We start from the raw sequence: 27,812 nt of genomic DNA, 5'->3' as shown, positions 1-27,812 counted from the left end.
ACTTGGAAAGGGACAAGGGAGCCATTGGTGGTCCCTGTGGACTGGACTCATATGGTTCTGGTTTTTTTGGGACAGGTGGAGAAGCAAGTAACTGCAGCATTGTGGACACCCTGAAGGGAAAAGTGGTGTGGGATGAGGACGGATGAGAGAAGAATTGCTGTGGTCAAGATGTAAAGAGAGAACAGCATGAATGAGGATTTCAGCAGAGGCAAGTGAGTGAAGAATTTGAGCAATGTTGTGTAGATTAGAGTGGAAGAGGCCTGGGTATTCAAAAATTTAAAAGGTTGGGCATAAAAAGAGCCATCAGTGCAACCTGGTTTATATGGTGAAGGAACCATTTCTGCTGTGGCTGCTCTGTGCCATAAAGTTGCTGATCTGCTCCCACTGTTTCTGCCTTAAGCTTTTAAAGGGCCTTTTTTCTTTGCCCTCCTTCCCTCCCAGCTACTTTTTCTGTGAATGGCTTATGGTTGTCTGTATAGTAGAGAGGATTTAGTGGAGGTAATAGTAAAAGAGTAAAGAGAACAGTGGGAAGCTGGATTGAACAGAAATAGAAATGAAGATGAAATACTTCTTTTCCCTCTCAGTGGCAGATTTATTCTTTTAGCTGTCCCTAGGCCTTAGAATGTCCAGCTGCACCCACTCCTCTATCTTGAGGTAGGGTGTCTCCTTCAAAATTATGAGTTGCAACAGATTCCAGAGGAGCCCGCCTTGATGTCATGTTGGCCAACCTAAAATAAATCCAACAAAGTTGAAAAAATGAAAATTTGTTCAAAACAAAAAACTGATATGAACCAGAGAACAAATTTACATCAAGTTTATATTTGATTACCAGACCTCAAATTACCCAAGGCATTACTTAGAATTTTTCATGCCCTTACCGGGGTGGTAAATTCATCATTGGTCTTCAGTGTTCTCCCCAGAAATTTTTTCCAGCCGGGTGGCGTGAAAAAGTAGCCGGGTGGGGCAGGGCGGGGCGGGGAAATTTGGTAGTGGGGAAAATTAAATGTATACTATTTTTATTAGTTAATTATTATTATTTTCCAATGCTCGATATGACTTCCTTTTTTAAGGTTTGACACTTGTGCCAGAATATTTTTACTAAATTTAAGAAGTATCCAATTCTAGACGTGAATAATTAGATATTCACCCTCTTTCAAATAGTATAGAGGTTTAAAAAAGGGAAATGCGTTAATGAAGTCATTAGGTTCAATCTAACCATTTATTTCTGCATGAATTTAAACAACATTAAAAAAAAGATAAATATAGCTCATCCAGTCATACAAGAATGGCTGTACAACACCTCTAATAATGTTTTGATCACTAGGTTCCTTCCTGAGGTCTCACTGAGGATATGAAATAGATGCTATCCTCACTTCCAGACCTCTTCCACATAATTTATGGAGAGGTGTTACTGAGCCTTGAAGGGCACCTGTGTGATTGATCTTTATCTGCTTCTTTTTTATTTTGCTATAGTGCAAAGTAAGAGCTAGGGCAAAACAGTATAGGTAAAGATGCAGGTAATAATTAGCAATGTATTTAAAATATTTTATTTTTATTTGCTTATAATGTCATTTGAAAGCTACTTGATGATAATACAACTTTAATATAATTCTTTATAATGTGTGTCTGTGTGTTGCGGGGGACAACACCTACGTCAACAGTAAAGTTAGAATAGAGTCATTAAATCCAGTGGTGTACCTAGTATATATGACAGCCAGTGCTAATCATTTTTTTAACAACCCCCTCCTCTATATAAAAAAATATATTTTTAGTAATAATCCATGAGTCACACAATAAGGGTGCATCTAGGAAAAGGCATCATCTTAAACACTGCAGTGAGCACTAGAACACCAACACACGCATTGTAAAACTAAACAAACCAGATCCTACACAGTCAATTGATCCTGTAGTTGATGCTAACAGAAAGCCATGTCCTTTTCATACACACAGAACACAGATACACCCTCGCCCAATATGGAATAATCACAAACTAAAAATAGAAATATGTAGTCAAAAGTTAAACTGAACCAAGAAACCAGACTCTGCATACAATGCAACACTACAGAAACAGTGACACATGTCCCCTAATACTGTGCAAAATATAAAGATAGTAGATGTAAATTTGAAAAAATCTTCTACATAAGTCACCACTTTACAAATTAACAAATAGAAATAAAATAATGAGAAATATGAAAATACCATTTTATTGGACTAATCCATTTTTCAATTAGCTTTCAGAGGCCAAATCTTTCTTCAAGACAGTACAGTATACAGCTGTTATGGTATCCTATCCTGACCTGAGGAAAGGGGTTTATTCCCTCCCAAAATTGCCTTATTTTCATTTCCTATTGATAAATTTTAATCAATACAGTTACAATACTACTTGATTCTACATAAAGCAACAAAAATATTTTTTTTCTACCTTTTGTCGTTTCTGCTTTAGTCATCTTCTCTTCACTCTCTTCTTTCTATTTAGCATTTGTCCTCGCTCCCTTCCATGCAACATCTGTCCTCTCTCTTTGCCCCTTCCACCCAGCCTGCTACCCTCTCTCTACCCCTTCCATCTACTATCCACCCTATCTCTGCCTCTTGCATCCACTGTCCACCCTTTCTGCCTTTTCCATCCAGTGTCTGCCCTCTCTCTGTTCCATATGGTATCTTCCTTCTTTCTATGTCCCTTCAATAAACTCTATATCCTGTGCCCTTTCTCTCCTTTGTACATGATTTATTTCAGCTTCAACCCCTCTCCATTTTTTGTCTCCACCCCTATGCTCTGGCATCTCTCTCTTCTCCTTTCCTTCCTTCCTTCCTTCCCACTTCACCCCATGGTCTGACATCTCTATCTCCTTCCCTTCTCTCCCCCCCCTCTCCAGTATCTGCCTCCTGTCTTTCCCCTTTGGTCTAGGTCTCTCTCTTTCTCTCCGTCTTTCTTCTGTGAGGAGATCATGTTGATCTTGAACACTGAATAATTCTTCCACATTCTCCATATCACTGTACTGTAGTCTGGTCCAGCAGACTGCTTTGGCACTATTACATGGGTAATAGTAAATTCATTATGCATCAGCTTTCTACATAGAATGCCACAAGTCTCTATTTCTTGTGCTGTGCTTACATCTGCCAGCGTCAGAAACTTGTGAGACAGATCCCTTGGCAATACTACACTTCGGAGCCCTTTGACCATCTGGTTCTGTATGGTTGCAGGCTTTAAAGCTCTGTTTACTGGAGGAGACTGTCCAGTATATATTGTTGCATCACTCTTAAGGATCTGATCAGAGATTACATTAGACAAGGTGGTATTTTTAGGCATGGAAAAACAGGACGTGTTCTCCTCAATCTGCTCAGATGCCTTCAAATGCCCTTTAATATTCGTCTGATCTCGGGCTAAATCTTGCCTCCTGAGCTAATCTTCAAAGGAGAGCAGAGTGAGAGCCATATCGGCAGTGAGATCCGTTTTGGCCGCATGTTGTGCAGGGCTGGACAAAGGCAAGTTGTAAGCTTCCTTCCATCACTGATAAGTCAGCAACGGAAGGAAGCTTACAACTCGCTGCTCTTGCTTGCTTCGGGCCTTCCTCTTTGCCGGGTCCTGCCTACTTTCGGAAACAGAAAGTAGGCAGGATCCGGCAGCAAAGAAAGCCCGAAGCAAGCAAGAGCAAGTTGTAAGCTGACCTGTCTCCTATAGCGAACCCATGCTCTGGGGCGTGTGCATGCCAACTTCCCTTCTCTTCCTCCCTCAGGACGTGACTTCCGGTTTCGGAGAGAAGCGGCATGCACATGTTAGAGCCCCGGAGCATGGGTTCAAGTCGCTTGCTGGCGTTAAAAACTTTAAAAAAAAAAAAAAAAAAAAAGTCAGGCTCCTGCGATTCAGGCTGTGCCGAGTCAGCCTGGTAAATCTCCAAGCCTGTGAGAAGGGTTTTTTAAAAAATGTTGAGCAGAAGGCGGCAGCAGCAGCAGGATTGCGATCGAGATTACAGCCGGGCGCTCATCTAAATTAGCTGGGCGGAGCGCCCGGCAGAAAGGCCCTGGGGAGAACACTGGTCTTGGTAAAGTGACCTGTGCTGTAAATATTTTTTAAATCTTAATTTAAATAAATATAAAGTGCATTAGGTGCATAAGGTGCTAGAGGAAGGAAAGCACTTATCTTTTGTGCCTGATGGCTGCCTAAGCCATTTCACACTCTATTTCATCAGGGGCTATGCCTCTTTCTAATACTGCACTAAACCTAAAAGGTAAAACTTGATCAGTAATTCAAAAAGTGTGAATGTCCTAACAAACCCTATAGTTATTATTACATAATATTTTTAATCTTTTATTAAATTATTTATATTGAAAACCTAAATTCCAACAAACTGTTAACTGAATGATATTAAACTGAACAAAAAATTAATAATAAGAAAAATGAAAAATTAATTATCAAAAAACCAATTGAAAATTTTTTAAATTGATTCTATTTAAACTTAAAATACAAATAATAAGGGTAACATAATTAACTCCACTAATTAATCTAATGGTAAATATAATAGTATGGTATAATGCTAGGCATGTTAAAAACGCAACTTTATGATCACCTAAACCATATTGATTAGAATTCATTGGATCAATAGGCACTTTAAATTTTAAATTTTTCTAAATTTTTGCATAGGATTATATTCCAAAATTTATTCATTTGTTAAAATTCATTTGGTCAGCAAACTTTCTGCATTATTAATTTAAATAGATAGTATCAAACCACTTTAACTTTAAATACTCTTAAAACTTTAAATTAATCTGCCACAAAAATATAAACTATGAAAACCTGACAACATAACACAAATAAAACCAAGAAAGAACTCAGAGCGCTCGTGATCAAAAAGCTCAGTTGTCATTCACTTGTTCACAAAAAGCATGGCTTCCGCGTTGCTTTCATCAATATACTAAAGCTGATATAATAGCGTCAGCGTTCTCGGTGCTTATCTTCTGCATAGATATACTTTCACAGTTTGGTCTACTCGACATTATTTATAAAATATACCATTGAAGATTTTAATTTTAAAAAATAAGCATTAAGAACTTCATAACATGCAATTGCTGGCAGAATAACGTCAGCGTGCTAGACCAGTGCTAGCAGTTTAATCTTTTTTACACTACTGTTCAAACCTGTTGCTGATTGTTTTGTTTTAAAATCGGCGTACCAAATTTGATAGTTACTCGGTTTAAAAGAAAGTGATTAAGCATTGACAGATTCAAAACAAATGCTAGGAAGTTTTTCTTTACCCAGCGTGTTGTGGACATCTGGAATGTGCTTCCAGAGGGCGTAATAGGGCAGAGTACGGTTCAGGGGTTCAAGAAAGGATTGGACAATTTCCTACTGGAAAAAGGGATAGAGGGGTATAGATAGAGGGCTACTACACAGGTCCTAGACCTGTTGGGCCACCGCGTGGGCGGACTGCTGGGCACGATGGACCTCTGGTCTGACCCAGTGGAGGCATTTCTTATGTTCTTATGATTACTTACTTATCCGGCAGATTTTAACAGAATCTCAATGACAAGCACCCGCAGCACTCATATTATGTGGGGTGCCTGGAATATGGCGGCTGTTTTTAAATCAATGGCTAGCACATCAGCCAATCATAAAACTGCAACATGATGACATCATTCTGTCTTCATTAAAAGATGGGTTTCATTTTTCTGTTTAAAACAGCTCCATTGTTGTCATGAAGGATCGATATTAGCTGCATAGAAAATGCTGTGTGCTTAAAAAAAATCATAGTAAAAAAATCGCTACATTCTGTTTGTTTACTAACAAAGAGCCAGTGTTGGTATAAAAAGTGCTACATATTGGTGATTATGTCAAGGAACAACCTACACTACTTAACTAATTAACCTATACTACTTAAGTAATAAAACAATACAAAAACCTCCAAACTCTAATATGTTATTTTATCCCCATATTAAATTATCATTCTACTCACTTTTTATCGGGGAAAGAATATTATTAAAAAATTGCTGCATTTTTATTGCTTTATTAAGAAACATGCCTGCATTACCTAATGGGAAAAAATCCAAACAAAATAAACCACACAAAAAATACTATGAAAATAAATAAAAAATTAGAATAAAACCTTCCCTCTGATTCAGATCGCCAACAACATAGACCACTTCATAGAGGAAGTGGTCTATGTTGTTGGCGATCTGAGGGACTTCACCTTGAGAAAGCTTACCAGCGAAACATGTTGGTGAATGTTTGTCCCTGATCTAGATCACAAGAATGAAGCTAAGTACAAATGAACATAGTCATAATTATTAAATGAGATATTTATTTAAATATTTAAAAAATTTAAAACATTCATTTAAAAATCAATCTATCTTTATTTAATATAATTATGCAAATATTACTGTTGATCTGATGAAGATTTAACACATAAAGCTTGGAGTAATGAGACTATTTGAACTCTGAGTGGTGTTGCTGAGGATCCTAAAAATTAATGAGGGTGTTACTCATAGGATTTATAAAGCATATTTTCCCTATTGTTAGTTACTAATACTGAATACTCTAATACTACGATAAGAATAGTGCTTGAAGCCGATAAAAACATTTAGTAGCAGGAAGTTGAGGCAAAGTTATGAAATTGCTTTAGTTGAGTGAGTTATGAAATGCAGCATTGCTTGTTGAATTTAAAACAAAATACTAAAGGACAGCTAATATAAAGAATAAAATGAGCTGTTGGTCAAGGTGAAGTAGTGAGAATAAGTGGCCAAAGTTAAATGTGTAGAAAACAGTCTAGATTGGAACAATGTGTCACAGACCACAAAAAAGTAATGAGATAGATAAGAGAAAATTCAGCTACAGGCAGTCTCATAAGAATAACCTTACTAGGTCAGACCAAAGGTCCATCAAGCCCAGTAGCCTGTTCTCACAGTGGCCAATCCAGCTCACTAGTACCTGGCCAAAACTCAAAACCATCTATGCAAAACTGAAGATGTCAGTTGGTTTATATAACATCTTTGTGCTGTTCTTTGTATATAAAAAAAATAAAAATAAAATTTGCTGTTCTTTGTATAGAAAGTGTTTCCTTTTATAACACAATAGGTAGGTCTGGTCCCTGTCGGAAGAGTCAGAAAATGCATGTATGAGAAATACTCAAGAAAACTATTCATCAGCTTCATCTCTTTTATTGAGTATTAGTGAAGCATGCTTATTCAGTTAAGTATGTGGAAAACTTAAGAGGTTTGGACCCTTTTCAGTATGAATTTAAAGCAGCACATGGAATTGAAATTTTGTTAATTTCAACAATTGATCAGATTTGAAAAGGTATGGATAAGAAACAGATGTTTTGTTTCCTCTAAGATGGGCGACAGGTACTTTCCATTATCTCAGCAGCTATCTCCCGGTTTCAATTAGATTTGTTCTATTGTTTAAATGTAGCCCAGCTGTTACAGACCACCAAAGACCAACTAAAGGGTTGGAGAGACCTTCCACTACCATTAATGATTAGAATGGTGGTGTTTCCACAGTGGTTGTACGTGTTGCAAATATTGCCTTTGAAATTGTTGTTTCTCTAGATGTTTCTGGAACATTTGAATTTCATTTTGTTTAAATTTCAAAGGTTGGGAGTAAATAGGACAGTTACGAAATGGTTCAGATCTTATTTAATGGGATGATCTTTGAAAGTTATGAGTAATGGTTTCAAAAAAGGTTAATGTCAAGAGAGGTGTCCCTCAGGAATCCGCTTTATCAGCCATTCTTTTCAATATATTTAAGACAGATCTGGCTGAGTATGAGGTTTTCCAGGACTGAGTGTACTACTGATTTCTTCTTCTGTTATATCTGGAACTTTCTTTATCTCTTTTTATTTGTAGGGCTTCATGGGATAAAAGGAAGGGAGATGGGCAGCAGCTGGAATGGCTCCCCTTCTCTCAATTTTGAAGATTTTGGACTGTACTTTTTACTCAATGATATGATGGAGGATAGTGGTACGGTTGATTAGTTGTAATGTGGGGGGCATATTGTCTCCCATTCAAAGATCGAAGACTTTGAGGGCCCTTCAAGAAACATACTTAAGTGACCTAGAACATGCTACTTTGAGATCCTGGTGGGTAGACCACTTGGTGGCAACTGAGGCCAAAGGGAAAAAGGGTGGGGGTCGTAATTTTGTTTAAGAAAGGGCTGATCTAGATTGTTGTTAAACAATTTGTGAAAAATTATAAATAAAAAAATAAAAAAAAGAAAGGGCTGATCTCTCAGGCAGACCATATATGGACTGATCAGGACAGTCGCATAGTCCTGTGCTAGGTTACGCTACAAGGTGTCTCTTTGGTGATTGGCAGTGTATACTGTATGCCCTCGATACTAATGATCCTGGGTTCAATAAAAAAGTAATTTCTGCCATTCAACATTTTGACAGTATTTATTTGATTCTGGGGGAGATTTTAATTCAGTGTGGGATCTCACAATGGATTGGTCCAAATGGGAGGGCTTGTTGAGGTCTTTTGGGAAGAGGGAGCTTCTGCACCTCTTTGCGGCTCTGGGACTACAGGATGTCTGGTGATTCTTACACATGGTCAACCGTGATTACACACACCTTTTAAGAGTTCATTTCACTCAGTCTAGGATAGACTATGTTTTGATGACACCATCCATGTTGCTGAAAGTGATGGGGTCGGAAATTGGAACAGGGGAGATATCGGACCATGCTATGGTATGGGTGGATTGGGATCAACCCACATCAGCAATGGGGGATAATGTTTGGAAATTTCCCCTGGATCTTTAAACCGATCTACGGTTCCATGAATATCTTTTTTAAGAGTTGGAAAGATTATGCAACTCTGAATAGTGACCATCAGGACAACCCTACATTCTTTTGGGACACCACAAAGGCAGTGTTTCGAGGCCTTATCAGTTATTCTAGCCACAACAAACTAGCTCAAGATGGAGATTTTACAGTTGGAGAGTCTTTTGGGTAAACAAAGGAGGATATTTGGTTTAACACATTCGACCACTGATACCGTGTTTCCCCGAAAATAAGACAATGTCTTATATTAATTTTGGGCCCAAAAAACGCACTAGGTCTTATTTTTGGGGTATGCACATGATCATCTCTCCCTTCCTCTCCTTCACTCCAATTCTTCCTCTTTCCTTTTTCACCCCCACATGTGCAGCATCTTCCCTCCCCCCCGTGCAGCAGAAGTTTGCTCAGCTTCTAGCCTTCCATTCTCTCCCATCACCCTATGCAGCAGAAGTTTTCCCAGCTTCTATCTTTCCCTCCCCTATCATCCCCTTGTGCAGCAGAAGTTTTCCCAGCTTCTATACATCCTTCCCTCCCTCCTATCCCTCATGCAGCAGAACCCTTGCCCAGCTTCTCTCCATCCTTCCATCCCTCCCAACCCTTGTACAGCAGAACCCTTGAGCACCCCATCCCCCCTCCCCCACCGCGCAGCTGAACCCCTGCTGATCCTCCATCCTTCCCTCCCCACCAACCACGAGCGAACCCTACCTTGATCCAAAGCTGCATCGGGCCGGCAAGCACTCTAAACAGGCTGCTTGGCCTTGTCCATTGGGGAATTCACTCTGCCACGTTACTGATGATGTCATCTTTTACCAACCATTCTATGAGGAGCCTGGCCTGGATAGTTTCATGTATTTAGAAAAGATTGATGTGCCCCGTTTGTCTACTGCTGATCTGGGGCAGCTTAATGCCTCCATTTAGGAGGAGGAAGTTGATAGGGCTATTGCGCAGAGTGCTCTGCTGAAGGCACTGGGACCAGAAGGGTTTCAAGCAGAGTTTTACAAAATTCTTCGTAGTGAGATCATAATGTCCTTAGTAGATATGTTTAATCAATGTATTGAAAAAGGAACCCTTCCAGAGAGTCTGCGAGATGCCAGGGTGGTGGTTTTGCCCAAACCGGGATGTGATTTGTTGAATCTGGGCTAGTATAGACCCATTTCTCTCCTTAATTTTGGCAAAGGTTCTGGTGAACTGAATGATGAGTCTTACCGGAGTTGTTTCATGATTCACAAATAGGGTTTGTACAAGGCCGCTATATCACACACAATATGAGGCAATTATTGGTAGCTATGGAACAGGTGGTGAGGGATCAGAGGCCTTCTCTGACAGTTAATTTTAAAATGAAGAAGGCCTTCGACCGAGTCTGCTGGAACTTTCTATATGCAGTCCTCCACTCTTATGGATTCCAGGGCTACTTTGTGCAGAGCATACAGACTCTTTACCATGACCCCAGGGATCATCTTTGGATTAACGGACTCCTTTTGGACTCCTTTCATATATGCAGTGGTACGCAGCAGTGCTGCCCATTGTCCCTGTTATTTTTCATACTTACCTTTGATCCCTTTATCAGAGATATCTGTGCTAATCAAGAGATTCAAGAGGTGCAATTGGGGGACTATGAATTTAAAATAGCAGCCTTCATAGATGACGTGTTAGTACACTTAGTGGAGCTGAAGACATCTTTGAAGATTTTTTTTAGAAGTTATGAGAGGATATGGGGTTTTCTCCTTTTTAAGCTCAACCTGGATAACTCAGAGGCTATGTACACGGGGGATAATTTATGCTAGGAGTTGGGTCTTTTATTTCTGCTTCGCTGAGCCAGGGAGTCCTTCAAATATCTGGGCATACTACTCCCAAGAAGGGGGAAGGATTTGTATGACATCAATGTTCGCTGCCTGTTGGGCGACACCTGCTGGCAGCTTGATCTATGGACCTCCCTTTCTTTGTCTTCGGCAGGGAGGATTAATCTTTATAAGATGTCGATATTTCACAAATGGTTATTCTTGTTACAGGTGCTTCCTTTGAAGCTGCACAGAGGGGTTATTGCTAGCCTTCATAAGATGTTGAGGCGCATTTGTTGGGCAAATAAAAAACCTAAACTTCCCTTATCACGGTTATTGGGCAGGTGGAGGGGGGGAGGAATGGGATTGCTGGACATTCAATTGTATAATGAGGCTTGTTTTTAAGACACATCGGTGACTGGTTGAGGTGGAGTCACTACTATGGCCATCTACTTCTATCTGTACCCCTCAATCCCCTTATCCTTTAGGAACCTATCTAAACCTTCCTTGAACCCCTGCATACATCTCACTACTTATTGTTTGTGAGGCCCAGGATGCTAAAGCTATCTATAAGCGGAAGAAGGTCTTTCTGTCTGGGAACCATATTTAAACTCATTTGCCCCACGAGCCTGTAGTCAAATCTTAAATAGATTGAAAGACCCTCCTGGATAAGATAGGGACCTCTAGATACCTGTATAACACCCCAAAAGCTTTACTCTTTGGGACTCTGATGTTGGTGTGGTTTCCTGCTTTGATTTCTTTTTGGGTCTGCCTCAGTTTATCCCCAATATGCCTTTCGTTATTCTTTGTTCAGCCCTTAAACCTGGACTTCAGTTGGGATATGGGTAAGGGGGGAGGGTTTTTTTTTTGGGGGGGGGATATCTGTAGTTTTCATTATATTCTGAGACTTTGTGGGGCACCTCGTGATAGGCTCCTGTTGCAGACTTTGGAATACTAGCCTAATCCGAGGACTATAAGACCTTGGACGATCTCTTGGGAGGGATCGCTATAGTAGTATGCTTCGGATTGCTGCTTGTTGTTGGTGGGGAGGGATATGGGGGCCTTTTTCATTTTCTTTTCCTATGGAATTCTCTATTGGAAAATGTGTTTGATGACTACAGATTCTGGACATTTCATGAATGCATTTCATTTTATTTGTATTCGCAGTTGATTGCTTTGGTATTCACTGTTGTATATTTTATTGGTTGTTATCCAATAAAAATTGTTTACTTTAAATAAACAAATCTTTTTTTGTATCAGATATGGAGTGAGACTACTTAGATTCATCACCATGGGTCGAGAACGAAAATGCATATTGTGTCACATTATTTACAACTCAAAAAAGGTAAGAAACTGTTAAAAAGTTATTAAGGTTGAACATTGGTGTGCGGCAAAGTTCGTTCTCTGGACTAGTGCTGCCCGATTCAGGGGAAAAAAATTCGATTCGATTCAGCCTATTGAATCGATTTTTCGATTCGATTTTCCTACCCAATTGGGTGTTGTTTTCCAAACATCCTGGTGAGTTTATTTTATAGCCTCTTCACCTCCTTTGCCCTCTCCTACTCATACTGGTCCTGTGGTGTAAACAAAAAATACTTTTCCTCTCTCTGTTAAATCCTAGCTCACGTTCACGGTCTAACCCCAGCTCTGGAAGGATACACATTTCAAATCTGACATATTGTAATCACAAAACAGAAAATAAAATTATTTTTCCTACCTTTTTGTTGTCTGGTCATTTTTCAAATCATGTTGGTCCCATGTTGGTCTGGTTGTCTTCTGATCAGGCTCTCCTTCTTTCTTCTTTCTCCGTGCTAACCTTCCATCTTCCATCTCTATCCTCCCCTTCTGTTTCCCTTTCCTCCCCCGGAGGTCTGGAATCTTTCCTTTTGTTCATATCCATCCCCCCACAGCTGCAGCAATGGACCCCACCATCCACAGATCCACCATCTCTTCTTTTCTCAACTACCCTTTCATCCAGCATCTCTCTTCTGTGTCCCTGTCCCTATTCTCCTCTCCAGTACTGTCCCCCTTCTGTCCCTGTTCCTATGCTCCCTCCATGCCCAGCATCTTATCTCTCCCCATATCCAGCTTCCTTACTTCCTGTATCCCCTTCCTCAGGTAAAGGCTTTCTCCTACTATCTCTCCTGCCATCCTGCACCCTGCCCACCTACTTTGGAGCAGTATCTGTCCCTCTTGTACCCTTCCCCTTGTGGTCTTGCATTTCTCTCTCCTCTCCATTAGTCCAGCACCTCTCTTCTGTTTTCTGCCCCCTCTTTTTGGTTTGGTCTCTCTCTTCCCTTCACTTCACCCCAGGTCTGGCATCTCCCTTTCCCTCTCTTCCTCCTTCCTCCTCCTCCCTCTGCACAGGCCTGCATCCCCGCCATGAATCCCCGCATCACTCTTCCTCATCCTCCCTGCTGTGAAGGCCTGCTCCCCCCACAAGCCTGCATGTTCCCCCAGCTTCTCCGCTCTTACTTTAAGCAGCTAATACAGCAGCCTGCAGGATTGCTGGTGCTATAGCGATCCCTGCAGCTGCCCGTTGTCCTCAGTGGCATGTTCTCTCTGCCGCGATCCTGCTCCTGACATCAGAGCAGGGGCAGGACTGTCACAGAGAGAACATGCCGCTGAGGACGACGGGCAGCTGCAAGGATCGCTTTAGCACCAGCAATCCTGCAGGCTGCCGTATTAGTTGCTTAAGGTAAGAGCAGGGAAGCTTTGGGGAACATGCAAGCCTTTCTGACTGACCCTCCCCCCTCAAGCAGGAGTGGCAACGGACGGCAAGCAAGAGGCAGCGCTGCCGCTTCTGCTTTAGGAAGGCACGGGGGAAGGGTCGGTCATCGAATCGGGAGGCTGATATTGGATTATTGCAGGCATACAGACTTTAAATGATGTAATTATAAATGGATCATTGCTTAGTTTTTCACAACTGCAACATAAATTTGGTTTAAATAAGTCACAAAGCTTTAAATGGTTGCAGTTGAAGCAGGCTATTCAGGAGGGTTTCCCTGAATGGAAAGTTCTTAATTCTCAGTATAGTTTGGAATTCCTGTGCTTTCAAGCGGATTTCTTGGGTCACCAAGCCGCACAGTGGTATAAATTGTTATATGGATATTTGAATAAAAAACGAAAAACTGTTCTTAGGGATATTTGGAGCATTGAGCTTGGGCACCAAATTTCTGCCTCTCAATAGCCACGTTTTTGGTCTTGGAGAATAAAAACTACAAGGGCAGCATCTATGAGACAGACTTGTTTTTTTTTGTTGCATAGAGCTTTTTGGACCCCAGTTTGGTTACAGAAGTTGGATAGTTCGAGGTCCAATAGATGCTGGCATTGTGGTTTAGAAGCTGGGACATTAGACCATTTAATATTTTTCTGTCCCTATATAAATGCCTTTTGGAAGTTAATTTGGTCCCAAATTAATTCATTGTTAGAGAATCATGTTGCCCTTTCATATGATACTATATTATTTGGTACATCAATGAGATTTAAAAGCCCAATTTCTGCAAATAATAATAAACTTCTATTGATATTGACAGGGGTTGCCATTCAGCAGATTACAGGAAATTGGAAAGATTACACTAAACTAAATTATACTTTTTGGTGGAATTCAGTTTGCCATATTTATAAAATGGAAAGGGTGCTTGCTATGCAACAAGGAAATTATCATAAGTTTTAAAAGATTTGGGGGCCATTGATTATTTATTCTAATGATCAAACATCTTAAACACCTTAGTATTGGATAAGATATAGGGGGGGGATTATGAATGATAATAATTGTTAATTGTTAATTATTAATATATGGGTGGGTGGGGTGGGATTCTTTTATATTTATATATTTGGAGGAATATAAATAAGTTTATCCCAGGACAAGCAGGCATGATATTCTCACATGTGGGTGACGTCATCTACGGAGCCCCGATGCGGAAGCATTTTCAAGCAAACTTGATTGAAGATTTAAGTTTGCTCTGCTGCTCCACACATGCGTGCCTTCCTGCTCCACTAGGGGGTGCATCCCCTCGTGGTCTCCAGTTCAAAATTTTCCGCGAGCCTAGAAGACGTGTTTTTCAGGCTCTGCCCCAACTGCCTTCTAGCACCGCGATTTTTTCTTGTTTTTTCACGATTAAGTCGCTGTGCGCGAATTCCTTACCTTTTTATTTGATTCCTGCTTCGTTTTCAACGACCCGGAGGCTTCCGGGTCCCCGTGGCCGCGTGGCTAATCGAGCCGCGGCTACTTTCGATTTAATGTCCCGGCCTTTGACCGGCTTTAAAAAGTGCACCCGGTGCGAGCGGCTTCTTTCTCTCACAGACCCGCATCGCCGATGCATCCTTTGCCTGGGGGCGACTCATCCAACCGACTCCTGCCCCCAGTGCGCTAATTTCCAAAACCGGGCCCTCCGCCGAAGAAAAGCCCACATGGCGGATCTCTTCACCCCGGACCAACCCTCCACCTCGGCCTCGAGGTCGGCCCTGGCCTCGGCCCCAGCCTTGACCTCGGCCCCGGAAACCTCGGCATCGCCTCGAGACTCGACCCCGAAGTCCTCGGGACAACAGAAAGCCTCGGCTCCGGGTAAGTCCCCTCTTCCCTCTTCAGGTTTTGCAACAGCGAAGAAGCCAGCCTCGGGGACAACGGCGACGCATGGCGGAAGCCCCATGCTTACAGCCCCGTCCAAGCCCTCCAAGCCTTCGGGCCGTGCCTCCACCACACGGGAATACTCTGATACGAGGTCGCCCCCGGTGGAGCGCACCGAGGCAGTGGACATGCCTTCGATGCTGTCCGTGCCCGTCTTCCAGGACCTACTCCGAGCGATGATCACGTCGGAGCTGTCCGCTGCAATGGCCCAGTTTCAATCGGCCTCGACCTCGAATGTGCCAGACCAGCCTGAGCCTCACACCGAACAACCTCGAGGAAAGGTGCGCAATCCTCGCCGCATCCCATCCTCCTCGGACTCCTCGCCGAGACGTTCCCCCTCTGCGGACCGCCGAGGGGCAAAACGTCGGGCTAGAACGACAGAAACCTCGAACCGCCGTACCTCCAAGAAGGCCCGAGGTTCACTAGCCCTACGAGGCCGTTCTCCCACACCTCGTACAGGACCACTAAGGGTGGCTGAGTTATCACTCTCCAACCCGCGCATCCTCCGAACTCCCCCTCGGACACATTCTCCGAGGGAGTCCGGATCGGGGTCACCAATCCGACATAGATCGGTACCCCTAACCCCGGCATCCTCTCCGAGAGGCTCCTCGAGACGCCGAAGATCGACAACCCCGGAACACTCTCACAGTGCTTCCCCAACCTCGGAGCATGGATCAGAGCATGAACCTCGATACTCGAGGGAAGCCTCCTTATCCTTCTCCACCCGACGAAGATCTCGTTCCCCGACCCCGCACGGGGCCCCGGGGACATCTCGCCCATCCTTCACTCGCTTTGTCCAAGACATGGGCCACGCATTGGACTTAGACCTCCAGTCCGACTCCAGATACTCGAAGGAGTACCTGGCGGAGCTGGATATGCCATCACTGCCCAGAGAGTCCCTTCGCTTACCACCTAACCCGGTACTCCAACAGGCCTTCTTCAGGAACCTGGAGACCCCCTACATGGTCACGGCCGTACCCTCCAAAATGGAGGCCAAGTACCGCACAGTACCTTACCCGGGATTCGAGCAACCACAGCTCTCCCACCAATCGCTGCTGGTGGAATCCTCCTTGAAAAAGGCTCACCCGTCCCGGGTCTCAGCAGCGGTCCCCCCAGGCCGAGAAGGCCGAACCCTGGACAAGTTCGGCAGGAGACTATACCAAAACGCAATGATGGCCTCTAGGGTGCAAAGCTACACTTTCACCTTCACATCATACCTCAAACATCTCATTGGACTATTGAGAGCCTTTGAGACTGACCTACCGGCCTCCCGGCAGGGAACGTTCAGCCTGCTTTTAGAGTCCCTCTCCAACCTGCGCCTTCACCTATTCCACGCGGCCTACGATGGCTTCGAACTCTCTTCCAGAGAAGCAGCCTTCGCTATCGCCATGCGCCGACTAGCTTGGCTGCGCCTGGTCGACATGGACCCCAACTTACAGGACCAGTTGGCTAACCTCCCCTGCGTGGGAAAGGAATTGTTCGATGACACTATCGAGGCGGCGACAAAACGCCTCTCCGAACATGAACGCTCATTTGCCTCCCTTGTCCGGCAAAAGCCCAAACCGCCAGCGCCCAGGCCATACAGGGCCCCTCCGCGCCGCTACCCACAAAAGTCCACCCCTGCTTTCTCGCGGCCCCCACCCAGACGTCCGCAAGCCCATCACAGGGCCATGCCCAAGTCTCAACCGCCCGCGACCACCAAACCATCCCCGTCCTTTTGACGGGACACGCGGAAGGGGGCGGGCCCCCTCCGCCATAGTCCCAGGCCACCTTCCCATCGGAGGCCGACTCAAAGCCTTTTACCCTCGCTGGGAACAACTCACGTCGGACGCATGGGTCCTTGGCGTGATCTCATCAGGGTACTCTCTCAACTTTCGGGCCATTCCCCCGGACAATCCCCCAAGGAACTGCCCTCCCAACCGGACTCAGCTACCTCTACTCCTCTCCGAAGCTCGAGACCTGCTTCGCCTGAGATCAGTGGAGAAGGTCCCCCCTGACCAACGGGGGAAGGGCTTCTACTCCCGTTACTTCCTGGTACCGAAAAAAACGGGAGACCTACGCCCAATACTAGACTTGAGACGCCTCAACAAATTCCTGGTACGGGAAAAGTTTCGGATGCTCTCACTACCAACACTCTACCCCCTGATCGACGAGGGCGACTGGCTCTGCTCCCTCGATCTCAAGGAGGCGTACACACATGTCCCAGTGCACCCCGCTCACCGCAAGTTTTTGCGTTTCCAAGTAGGGGACTGGCACCTACAATACCGAGTCCTCCCCTTCGGGCTAGCATCATCACCTCGGGTCTTCACCAAGTGCCTCGTGGTGGTAGCAGCAACCTTACGTTCCCAGGGCCTCCAGGTATTCCCCTACCTGGACGACTGGCTAATCAAAGCCCCGTCCAAAGAAGGGGTTATCTCAGCGACCCAACAGACTATTACCTACCTACAAAGTCTGGGGTTCGAAATAAACTTCCCAAAATCTCAACTACGCCCCTCGCAGTCCCTACAGTTCATCGGGGCCACGCTGGACACGGTTCGCCTCCGTTCCTTCCTCCCCCCTCCGCGCCTGGAGGCGTTAGTAAGTCTGAGCCGAAGGATCTCTCGGCTGACCTCAGTATCAGCTCGACAGATGATGACCCTTCTGGGCCACATGGCCTCCACCGTCCATGTCACACCATTCGCCCGCCTCCATCTGAGAATCCCTCAATGGACCCTGGCGTCCCAATGGCGTCAAGACCGGGACCCGATAGACCGCTCCGTGACAGTGACTCCTTCATTGCAACGATCGCTCCGCTGGTGGGCCGACTCTTCAAATCTTTCCAAAGGTTTGCTCTCCCTCACCCCACCCCACAGCAAGGTACTCACCACGGACTCGTCGGAGTACGCTTGGGGAGCCCATCTGGACGGCCTACGCACCCAAGGAATGTGGTCAGCACAAGACCGTCGCTGCCACATCAACGTGCTAGAACTTCGGGCCATCTACCTCGCAGCTGTAGCCTTCCAACACCTACTCCGCGACCGAGTGGTTCTCATCTGAACCGACAACCAAGTAGCGATGTACTACGTAAACAAACAAGGGGGCACAGGGTCTTGGCCCCTTTGTCGGGAAGCCCTACGCCTCTGGAAATGGGCAATCTCCAACAATACCTTCCTTCGGGCGGTGTACATACAAGGAGAACAAAACTGCCTGGCGGACAGACTCAGTCGCCTCCTCCAGCCACACGAGTGGTCACTACACTCTCAGCCCCTACGAGGAGTGTTCGAACGGTGGGGGACGCCTCAAATAGACCTGTTCGCGTCCCCTCACAATCACAAGCTGCCTCTCTTCTGCTCCCGGATATACTCCCCGGACCGACTCGAGGCCGACGCCTTCCTCCTCGACTGGGAGGGAAAGTTCCTGTACGCGTTCCCGCCGTTTCCGCTGATACTGCGGACCCTTGTCCACCTGAAAACAGTACAAGCCACCCTGATCCTGATTGCCCCTCGCTGGCCACGCCAGCCGTGGTTTTCCCTTCTACTTCAGCTCAGTGCCAGAGATCCACTGCCTCTGCCTCTGTTTCCCTCTCTACTGTCACAGGGTCAGGGTTCACTGTTACATCCCAATCTTCAATCTCTTCATCTGAATGCTTGGTTTCTCTCCCCCTGACTGCTCTCCCCGTGTCTCAATCAGTCAAGTAGATATTGGAGGCCTCTAGAAAAACCTCGACGAGAACCTGCTACTCCCAAAAGTGGACCAGATTCTCAACCTGGTGCTCCTCCCACAGCCAGGACCCGGTGTCGGTCCCCGTCCCCCTGGTCCTGGACTATCTACTTCAACTATCTCATTCCGGCCTAAAGACCAACTCCATTCGAGTACACCTCAGTGCGATTGCGGCCTTTCATCAGCCCCTGGAAGGGAAAGCCCTCTCGCTCCATCCCTTAGTCACTCGCTTCATGAAGGGTCTGCTGAACGTCCACCCCCCTCTCAAACCTCCCCCAGTGGTTTGGGACCTTAACGTGGTTCTGGCTCAACTAATGAAACCCCCATTTGAGCCCCTAGGCAAATGCCATCCAAAATTCCTCACTTGGAAGGTAATTTTCCTACTCGCGCTCACGTCCGCACGGCGGGTTAGTGAGCTACAAGCTCTGGTAGCGGACCCACCCTTCACGGTATTCCATCACGACAAGGTGGTACTCCGCACCCATCCAAAGTTCCTACCTAAAGTAGTGTCTGATTTCCATCTCAATCAGTCCATTGTCTTACCTGTGTTTTTTCCCAAGCCCCACTCTCACCCCGGAGAAGTGGCGCTCCACACTCTTGACTGCAAAAGAGCGTTGGCCTTTTACCTCCAACGCACTCAGCCACACCGGAAAGTCCCACAACTGTTCTTGTCCTTCGACCCAAACCGGTTAGGTCACCCAGTTTCCAAACGCACCTTGTCCAACTGGTTGGCCGATTGCATCTCCTTTTGCTACGCTCAGGCTGGTCTCGCGCTGCATGGTCGAGTAACGGGACACAAAGTCCGAGCGATGGCAGCCTCCGTAGCCTTCCTCAGGTCCACACCCATTGAGGAAATCTGCAAGGCTGCCACGTGGTCTTCGGTTCATACCTTCACCTCCCACTACTGTCTGGACTCCCTGTCCAGAAGCGATGGCCGATTCGGCCAATCGGTGTTGCGAAATCTATTTGCTTAAATTGCCAACTTCCCTCCATCCCTCTTCAGTAAGCTTGGAGGTCACCCACATGTGAGAATATCATGCCTGCTTGTCCTGGGATAAAGCACAGTTACTTACCGTAACAGGTGTTATCCAGGGACAGCAGGCATATATTCTCACAACCCGCCCACCTCCCCGAGGTTGGCTTCTTGGCTAGTTAAGTGAACTGGAGACCACGAGGGGATGCACCCCCTAGTGGAGCAGGAAGGCACGCATGCGTGGAGCAGCAGAGCAAACTTAAATCTTCAATCAAGTTTGCTTGAAAATGCTTCCGCATCGGGGCTCCGTAGATGACGTCACCCACATGTGAGAATATATGCCTGCTGTCCCTGGATAACACCTGTTACGGTAAGTAACTGTGCTTTGTCAAGTGATTAATTAAAAATATTTCTGATTGATTATTAAACACTTGTTGTAATATTTGAAAATGAATAAAGATTTATAAAAAAAAAAAAAAATTATAAATTGATGGGTTGGATTAATAAAGAACAATATATATATGTAATCACATGTGTAAAAATAGGGTTGGGAAGGAGGGATTTATTTTTAATTGTGAAATTACTAAGAATAGATACTCAAGTGATATTGTATAAGTTTAACTGTTAATATTTGTTGCACTTGTTGAAAAAATGAATGAAAAACTTGTTGTTGCACTAGATGAAAAAATGAATAAAGAATATTTAAAAAAAAAAATTGAATCAATTCAAATCGTGTAAATCATCACTGGTGCAACAAAAGGATAAGACACACAAGGAAAGAGTATTTGAATGACTCGCTTCTGAAATATGCACTACTATCGCATTGTTGCTTGCATCAATTAGAGGAGTGACCCTGGTCTCTCTACTATGTAATCATGGTTGAAACATGATTGTTAGCAAAGACTAAAATTTGGTGCTCTTGCATACATTTTTTCTGAATTTTAATAAAAAAGACAGATAAAATATTAAACTAAACAAAAAAAGGCTCAAAATAGCAGCAGTAAATATGCAAGGACAAAAATGTGCAATAAAAATAAAATGATTTTCCCTTGTTCCTAAACAATTTTGACTGCTTCCTTAGTTTTCTAAATGTATTTTCACTCCTGCTACCTTTCTTTCTTTCTTTCTTTTTTTTTTTTTTTCATGTAAGTTGATGGACAGGGATTGAAAAATGTTTGCTTGCTGTTTTTCAGGCAAATTGATTTTTTTTTTTTTAACTGTTAAGTTAGACCTAGTAAACTCCTCCATTCTTCTTCCTTTCCCATTGCTACTGAAAGGAAGCAGCAGATGGGTCCCTGGGAAACATCCCTTGTAACAGAGGCTTGGTTAGGTCAGTAGCTCAAAGACATGGCAAGAACTTGCTCCTAGTTCTCCCAGTTCCCATAGCTTATCCCCTTCACAGCATGTTTCCTGATTACAGAGAAAGCATGCCAGTTTGGAAAAAAACAGCAGGATGCTCTACAGTGTATGACACAGTGGCTAGAATAGTTAGAGGAGGGTAAGTTGGCAAGAATTCACCATCCATTAGGTATCTCTCTAGTGGCTCATGAGATGGACTCTGCCAGCCATAGGGACCAAAATGGGGTAACAAAATGCCAATAGAGTGCTCCTGCATAATGCCACATTTTGAACTCTGGATATTTTATAGTAAACATATAAGGTATAATAAATAGAAATAAGAAAATAAAATACAGTAATATACCAACTTTTTAATTTGACTAACAATATCTTCAAAAGCTAGTCAAAAATGTGTTAAGTTGCACAAATAAGTATCATTTTCTTTTTTAGTTTTATATGTGCTACTTTTAAAATTGAGTTAAAATGGTATGGTAGCCATGTTATAATAAATGTAGAAATATTTTTTTGTGTTTTTGATAGTAATGTGGTAGATGGCATAATGACTTAAAATGAATGCCATTGGGGAAAACTGTATTATAGTTTTTCATTGTCTGTAGAACTAATATATACATTCATGAAAGCTAGTTCATTTAATAGCGATTATGTTTCTGAACTTGTCTGAAGAACAGATTATATCTGCAAGCTAATTTTCAAAAGGAAATTTTTATTTTTCTTGCAGATGCAAAGTATGCACCAGAATTTCAGAATTAGATCTTGTGATTACTTTCCTTTCTCTGTTTCCTTTTTCCACTTGGCCTAAAGTACAGTACATGTGTTATGAAAATGTGCACATTTTTGGATATGTAATAATCACAGGTTTCAGGTTCAGGTTTATTAAATTTGATATACCGCCTTATCAAATATCAAAGCGGTTTTACATAGTATAACAAATAGAGAGCCATTGAAAAATTTCCTTACGTTTTTATGAACAAATATTTGATATTTTGAACTTTTTTTTTTTTTTAATTCTTTATTCATTTTCATATTTTACAACAAGTGCACAAAATATTTAATTACAACAAATGAATACACAATACAGTGGTGCCTCACACAACGAACTTAATTGGTTCCAGGAGCAAGTTTGTTATGTGAAACATTCGTTATGTGAAACGCGTTTTCCCATAGGAATACATGTAAAAAAAAATAATTCGTTCTGCAGCATAAAATATGCTAAGATGACATAAAAAAGATAAATTTTTTGTTATTATTTTTATTTAGATACATCTAAAAACATACATCTCCCTGTCCTTTTACTTCCACTATCTTCCTATCCCATCTCTATTCCCTTTTGTCCCTCTCCCCATGATCAATCATCTCACCACCTCTCTCTGCCCTCACCCTCAGGGTTCAAGATTGCTTCCACTCTTTTTCCTGTTGTTCTCTCTGCCTGTCACCCTATGATTTAGCATCCCTTCTGCCCTTGTCCAATATTTCCCCTTCTCTCCCTCCCTCTCATCCCCTGCTCCAACATGTGCTTTCAGCGGCCTTCTCCCCCCTTAAGCGTCTTTTCTTCTCCACTCCACCTTTCCTCCCTCCCTGCCTCCACCTTTGTGGCGCTTTTGCACCCGACCGACAACAGAACAGGCCCGGTCGGACAAATCTCCCTGTCCTGTAGCCGCGAATCTAAATTACCTTCTTACAGCAGCTGGATTATTGAAGCTGCTGTAAGAGGTAATTTAGATTCGCGGCTACAGGGCAGGGAGGTTTGTCGGCCGGGCCTGTTGTCGGTCGATCGGGGGACCTGACCAGCTGTGCACATTCTTCGGGGCGGACCGCCCCCTCCCCCCTCTTTCGTTCGCCATTGCCTTCTTCCTACCTGCCCTGCCGCAGCCGCACACAGCCGACCGGAAGTCTTCCTGATGTCAGCGCTGACGTCGGAGGAAGGGAGGGCTTTGCTTAAGCCCTCCCTCCGACGTCAGCGCTGACATCGGGAAGATTTCCGTTCGGCTGTGTGCTGCGACAGGGCAGGTAAGGAGAAGGAGACTACCCTCGACCAACCCCGCTGCGATCCAACCCCGCAGGAACCCCGGAAGGATGCAGCTCGGGCGACTTCGTTGTGTGAAACGAAGTACGTTATACGGATCACGACATAAAGTTCGTTGTGCGCAGCGTCCGCTGTGCGAGGCGGCCGTTATGCGAGGCACCACTGTATCACTTTTATATCTACTACATAAAATTCTAAACATATTTTTATCCCCTCCCCCACCCCCCACCCTTCAAGTACTTTCCAATCACCTTATACACATTATATACCATATTATAACATGTTATGTAAAATTATTTTCATTACTCAACCCTCCATATGTGCCATAAAGAAGACAACGAAAAAAGAAAAGAAGAAGAGAAATCCTACTATTCATTCACTACAATATTTTGTCAATGGCCCCCATATTTTTATAAATTTAGTATATGTCCCTCTTTGTATTGCTATTGCTCTTTCCATTTTGAATATATGACAAATTGTATTCCACCAAAATGTATAATTAAGGTTACTATGATTCTTCCAGTTGTTGGTTATATGCTGAATGGCAACCCTTGTCATGACTAATAAAAGCTTGTTATTTTCTGGTGAAATTTGACTTTTTTTTGTCATCATCATTCCAAATAACACGGTATCATATGATAGTGCTACATGGTTTTCCATCAATGTATTAATTTGTGGCCAAATTGCATTCCAAAAACTTTTAATGTGGGGACAATGATACAGTAAATAATCCAATGTCCCAGGTTCCAGATTACAGTGCCATCATTTATTGGACTTAGAACTATCTAATTTTTGCAAACGTGTAAGGGTCCAAAACACTCTATGTAACAAAAATAACCAAGTTTGCCTCATAGATGCTGACACTGTACATCTCATTTTCCAAGACCAAATTAGTGGCCATTGAGATGCAGTAATTTGGTGCTTAATCTCAATGCTCCAAATGTCTCTTAGACCATTTTTTGGTTTTATATTCAAATATCCAGATATTAATTTATACCACAATGCGGCTTGATGCCCTAGGAAGTCTGCTTGGAAACATAAGAACTCTAAACTATATTGATTATATTTTGAAACTTTTGTTTTATGAATACTTGTTTCTAAGTCAAGAATAGAAGAGTAGCCTAATGCTTAGAGCAGTGTGCTGAGAACCAGGAAAGCCAGGATGCAAATTATACTGACAGTCCGTGTGACCTTGGGCAAATTACTTCACGCAGATACAAACTTAGATTGTGACCTTACTATGATGTGCCCTGTGTTCACCTGTGGGAAAGTGAATAATCTAATCCACAACCAAGATGTTCTTTTTATTAGGAGAGGGGGAGGGTGGCATGTTAAAGAAAAATAAGTCATGATCACTCTGCTTTGAATACCATACTTGTAAGCTTGCCTAGCCCTCTGCATTTTTCAGAATGTTTTAATTGTGATAACCCCCTGAAGTACCACTAAATATTTTCAGCTGTGCAGCTTGAAGGTAGTATCTTGACAGCTGTGCAGAAAATAATGTTTCCATTCTTGTACTAGCTATCAAGGCCCAGTGTACAGCTGTTGTTACAGGGTTGACTAGCCAACACTAACCCTTTCATTAATGGGCAACTGTGTCTTAAAAAGGAACACTAGTCATTGATATTAGATCACTTCTATAAACCAGGGTGACAGCTGCTGATATCTTTTGCTTCTCTCTTTGTCTCTTTGCACCCCAGGAGATGAGTGAACACATGAGAAGCATGTTGCATCACAGAGAACTTGAAAATCTAAAGGGCAGGTATGGCAAAAGTGCACAGTGTGCCTTTATGAAAAATACTTTCATTGATGATATCCATTATTTCAAAAGCAGTGTACAAAGAATCTATATGAAACCGTAACACTATACAGTACTCCCCTGAAATTCACGGGGGTTCCGTTCTAGGAACCCCACGAATTTGGAGGCAGGAGAGGGTGGCTGGAGTGCCGGTGGATGAAGAAAATCACTTCGGGTCTGCTTCAACCGTCTCTTCCTGTAGTAAACTCGGGCTACACCAATCAGGAGCTGCTTTAACACGCAGCTCCTGATTGGTGTTGCCCAACTTTATTACAGGAAGAGGCGGTTGGAGCAGACCGCGAATGAGCGAGTACGTGATTCGCAAACCACGAATGTGCGAGGGAACACTGTATTATGGTCCTCCATCAAGAGCAGATCAACAACCAAAGATTTTTCCCCATTTTATCTCCCCACCCAAACTTCCCATTCATCCTCCCCCTCCCCCCCAAAAAAACACACACCAGGAGTCTTATCAACTAGTTACTTAGAAATCTCATCAATCCTAAGAGCCTCGGTTCTTATGACCCCCAGAATGATACTTCCATCTCCTATCCCTCCATTTACTGCAACCCTCAAACTATCTCAATGTAGTTAAAAGCTTTATTCGTCAGTCCCATTTTTATAATGTATTTAAAAGTAAACTATGACCTCTCAAACTTGAGCCAAATAAGCATCCCAAGTAAGTAAAGATTGTTTCCTGCATTTAGGATAGCCCTCCACCACTCATGCTTCCCAGGTGACCTAGGTATGGACTTGATTTCTCCACTTCCAATAAGATAAAGGTTTGGTTTTCTTTTCAAGATGGCACCAGGTTAGGTTGTAGGTGGTGGTGCTTCTTTCCTTCGCCTGCCTGCCTTTGGTTTTATTTCTATTTATTTCATATCTTTTTGCTTAGTTTCTATTCTTTTGCTCTGGCTGTTTGTTTTTTAACTGATTTGATTTGAATTAAGTGGATTAGAGGGCACTATCTAATATTTTTTTATGCCTCCTTGTCTGACCATTACTTAGTGGCCCAACTGTAATAACGGTAACAGGCCTCCTATCTGCCTTTGGAGCTGAGACAGTTGTTATTTTTCCAACAGAGGATCATGCCCCTCTGCTCCTGGTGTCTGGCATTGAGCAGTACAGTGAAGATCGATGTTGGTGTCGTTAGGAGGTCTTTGTTTTCTTTGAACGGCTCATCGGGGCAGTGCGTCATGGAGAATGCTGAGCTGAGATGGGTGTTGGAGCTGCGCGTTGGTATTGAGGATAGTTCTAAGTGGATTCCTCCATATATGGGAGAGGAAAGCACAGTCAGCCTACTCTGGAACCAGTCCGCTAGTCTGGGAGGTTCTTGCCTTTGTCAGGGGAGCTGTGTTGGGGTGGTCCTGACCCGCTGTGCAGCCGGTGGACGTCTGAATATCCCTGGTCTTGCCTGGTGTTCTCGGCTCCTTTCTATACAGACGGCAGAGAGCCCTGATGCCCTACATCAAAGCTCATCTTTCCTTCCTGTTCTTCTGGCGAGGGTGGTTGGCTGGCTGTGGAGCCCTACGTCTTTTTTTCTGTCAGCCGTGGTGGAGACATCGATGGATCTTCTGTGGCCTGCCTTCTTTCCTCGGTCTGCTGTCTTCTGCAATTAGGTCCTTCCTGCTTCATTGATCGAGCTGATGAGATGATCTTTAAAGTCTTCATCAACACTTTAGCTTAGTTTGTAATCCCAATTTGGGACAGCTAGGGAAATTCTATGTGCCTTAGCATTTTTCTGTAACTGCCTAGAACCGAAAGGCTTTCGCGGTATATAAATAAAGATGTTATGTTATGATGAAGTCCATGATTGCAGTGTACATTTTTGTGCTAGCAGACATACCTTATGACACATCAAGATCCTACTCTTAGGCAGCCCCCTAAATGTCCTTGGTATATCTAGCACCAATTATGCTACTGTAGCTACAATTTCACAACCCACAGCATAAGAGCGAACCAAAATTTTTGGATATACCAACATTTCCAAAAGGAGTGGGAAAAAGTATTAGGTTCCTGGTGAATTTAAGACATATTGGGGAGTATATTGTTGTTGTTTTTTTGTTATTGTAATTGTGAATTTTAAATGTACATCGCTTAGAATATTTGAATAAGCGATTTATCAAGTCACCTAATAAACTTGAAACTTGAAACTTCCCACTTTATGTAATTGCGTTTGAGTAAAATATAATCGATAGAGCACCCAAAAATAGCACTCCCACAGTATAGCACCGCCCATTAGCTTGGGTATGACTCTAACATTCCCCACTTTATCCCAATGCCTCAATGTAAGTTTGAGCTCCCCCTCCCAACTTGATTTTACATGTTGTGTATCTTTGCACCGCTCAAATAGATGTGATGTTTTATGTAGAGATGATATGTCAAAATCAGCTTCCTTTTCAAAAAAAGGTTCTAATATATTGTCCTATCTGTTGACGGAGACGTTCTTTTGACATGGACGCTACATAATGGTTAACTTTGCAATATGCAATTACCTAATTTATTTATTTAGTAATTTATTTAGCCCATCTTCCCAAAAGGAGCCCAGTTAGGCTAAATTGCATTTAAACTTCACAAGTGCAGATGTCACATCTCACATTGTGGTTGTAAGTTCGTTCTTGAGAGAAAATAAATTTTAAGGTACTATTTCTTTTAAGTTATTGCCTTTTTTGTGACTTTATTTCATTGTAGTGGGAATGACTCAGAGTGCTGCTGTGTTCCTTTTCATAAAGATTTTTTTTTTTTTAATTAAGTGCAAAACCTTTTTTGTCATTCCACAGAAACTGC

The 27,812-nt window shown here is 43.4% G+C and overlaps 1 protein-coding gene across 4 annotated transcripts in view; it reads left to right on the top strand.

Moving 5' to 3' along the window:
• Nucleotides 1-27,812, top strand: part of ZNF106 (zinc finger protein 106) — a 172,553-nt gene that overhangs the window by 26,213 nt on the left and 118,528 nt on the right. For 2 of the 4 annotated variants that reach the window (XM_033950712.1, XM_033950711.1), the window contains exons 3-5: nt 76-212; nt 11,804-11,888; nt 24,928-24,989. In XM_033950712.1, the coding sequence (XP_033806603.1) occupies nt 187-212; nt 11,804-11,888; nt 24,928-24,989 (173 nt within the window). In that variant the 5' untranslated portion in view covers nt 76-186. The remainder of the gene's footprint in view (nt 1-75; nt 213-11,803; nt 11,889-24,927; nt 24,990-27,812) is intronic. The other 2 variants (XM_033950713.1, XM_033950714.1) reach the window with 2 other exon arrangements.

The sequence above is a fragment of the Geotrypetes seraphini genome, chromosome 7 (genome assembly GCF_902459505.1).
Source record: "Geotrypetes seraphini chromosome 7, aGeoSer1.1, whole genome shotgun sequence".
In the NCBI taxonomy this organism is placed as follows: Eukaryota; Metazoa; Chordata; class Amphibia; order Gymnophiona; family Dermophiidae; genus Geotrypetes; species Geotrypetes seraphini.
This window is presented reverse-complemented; position numbering and strand designations above follow the sequence as displayed.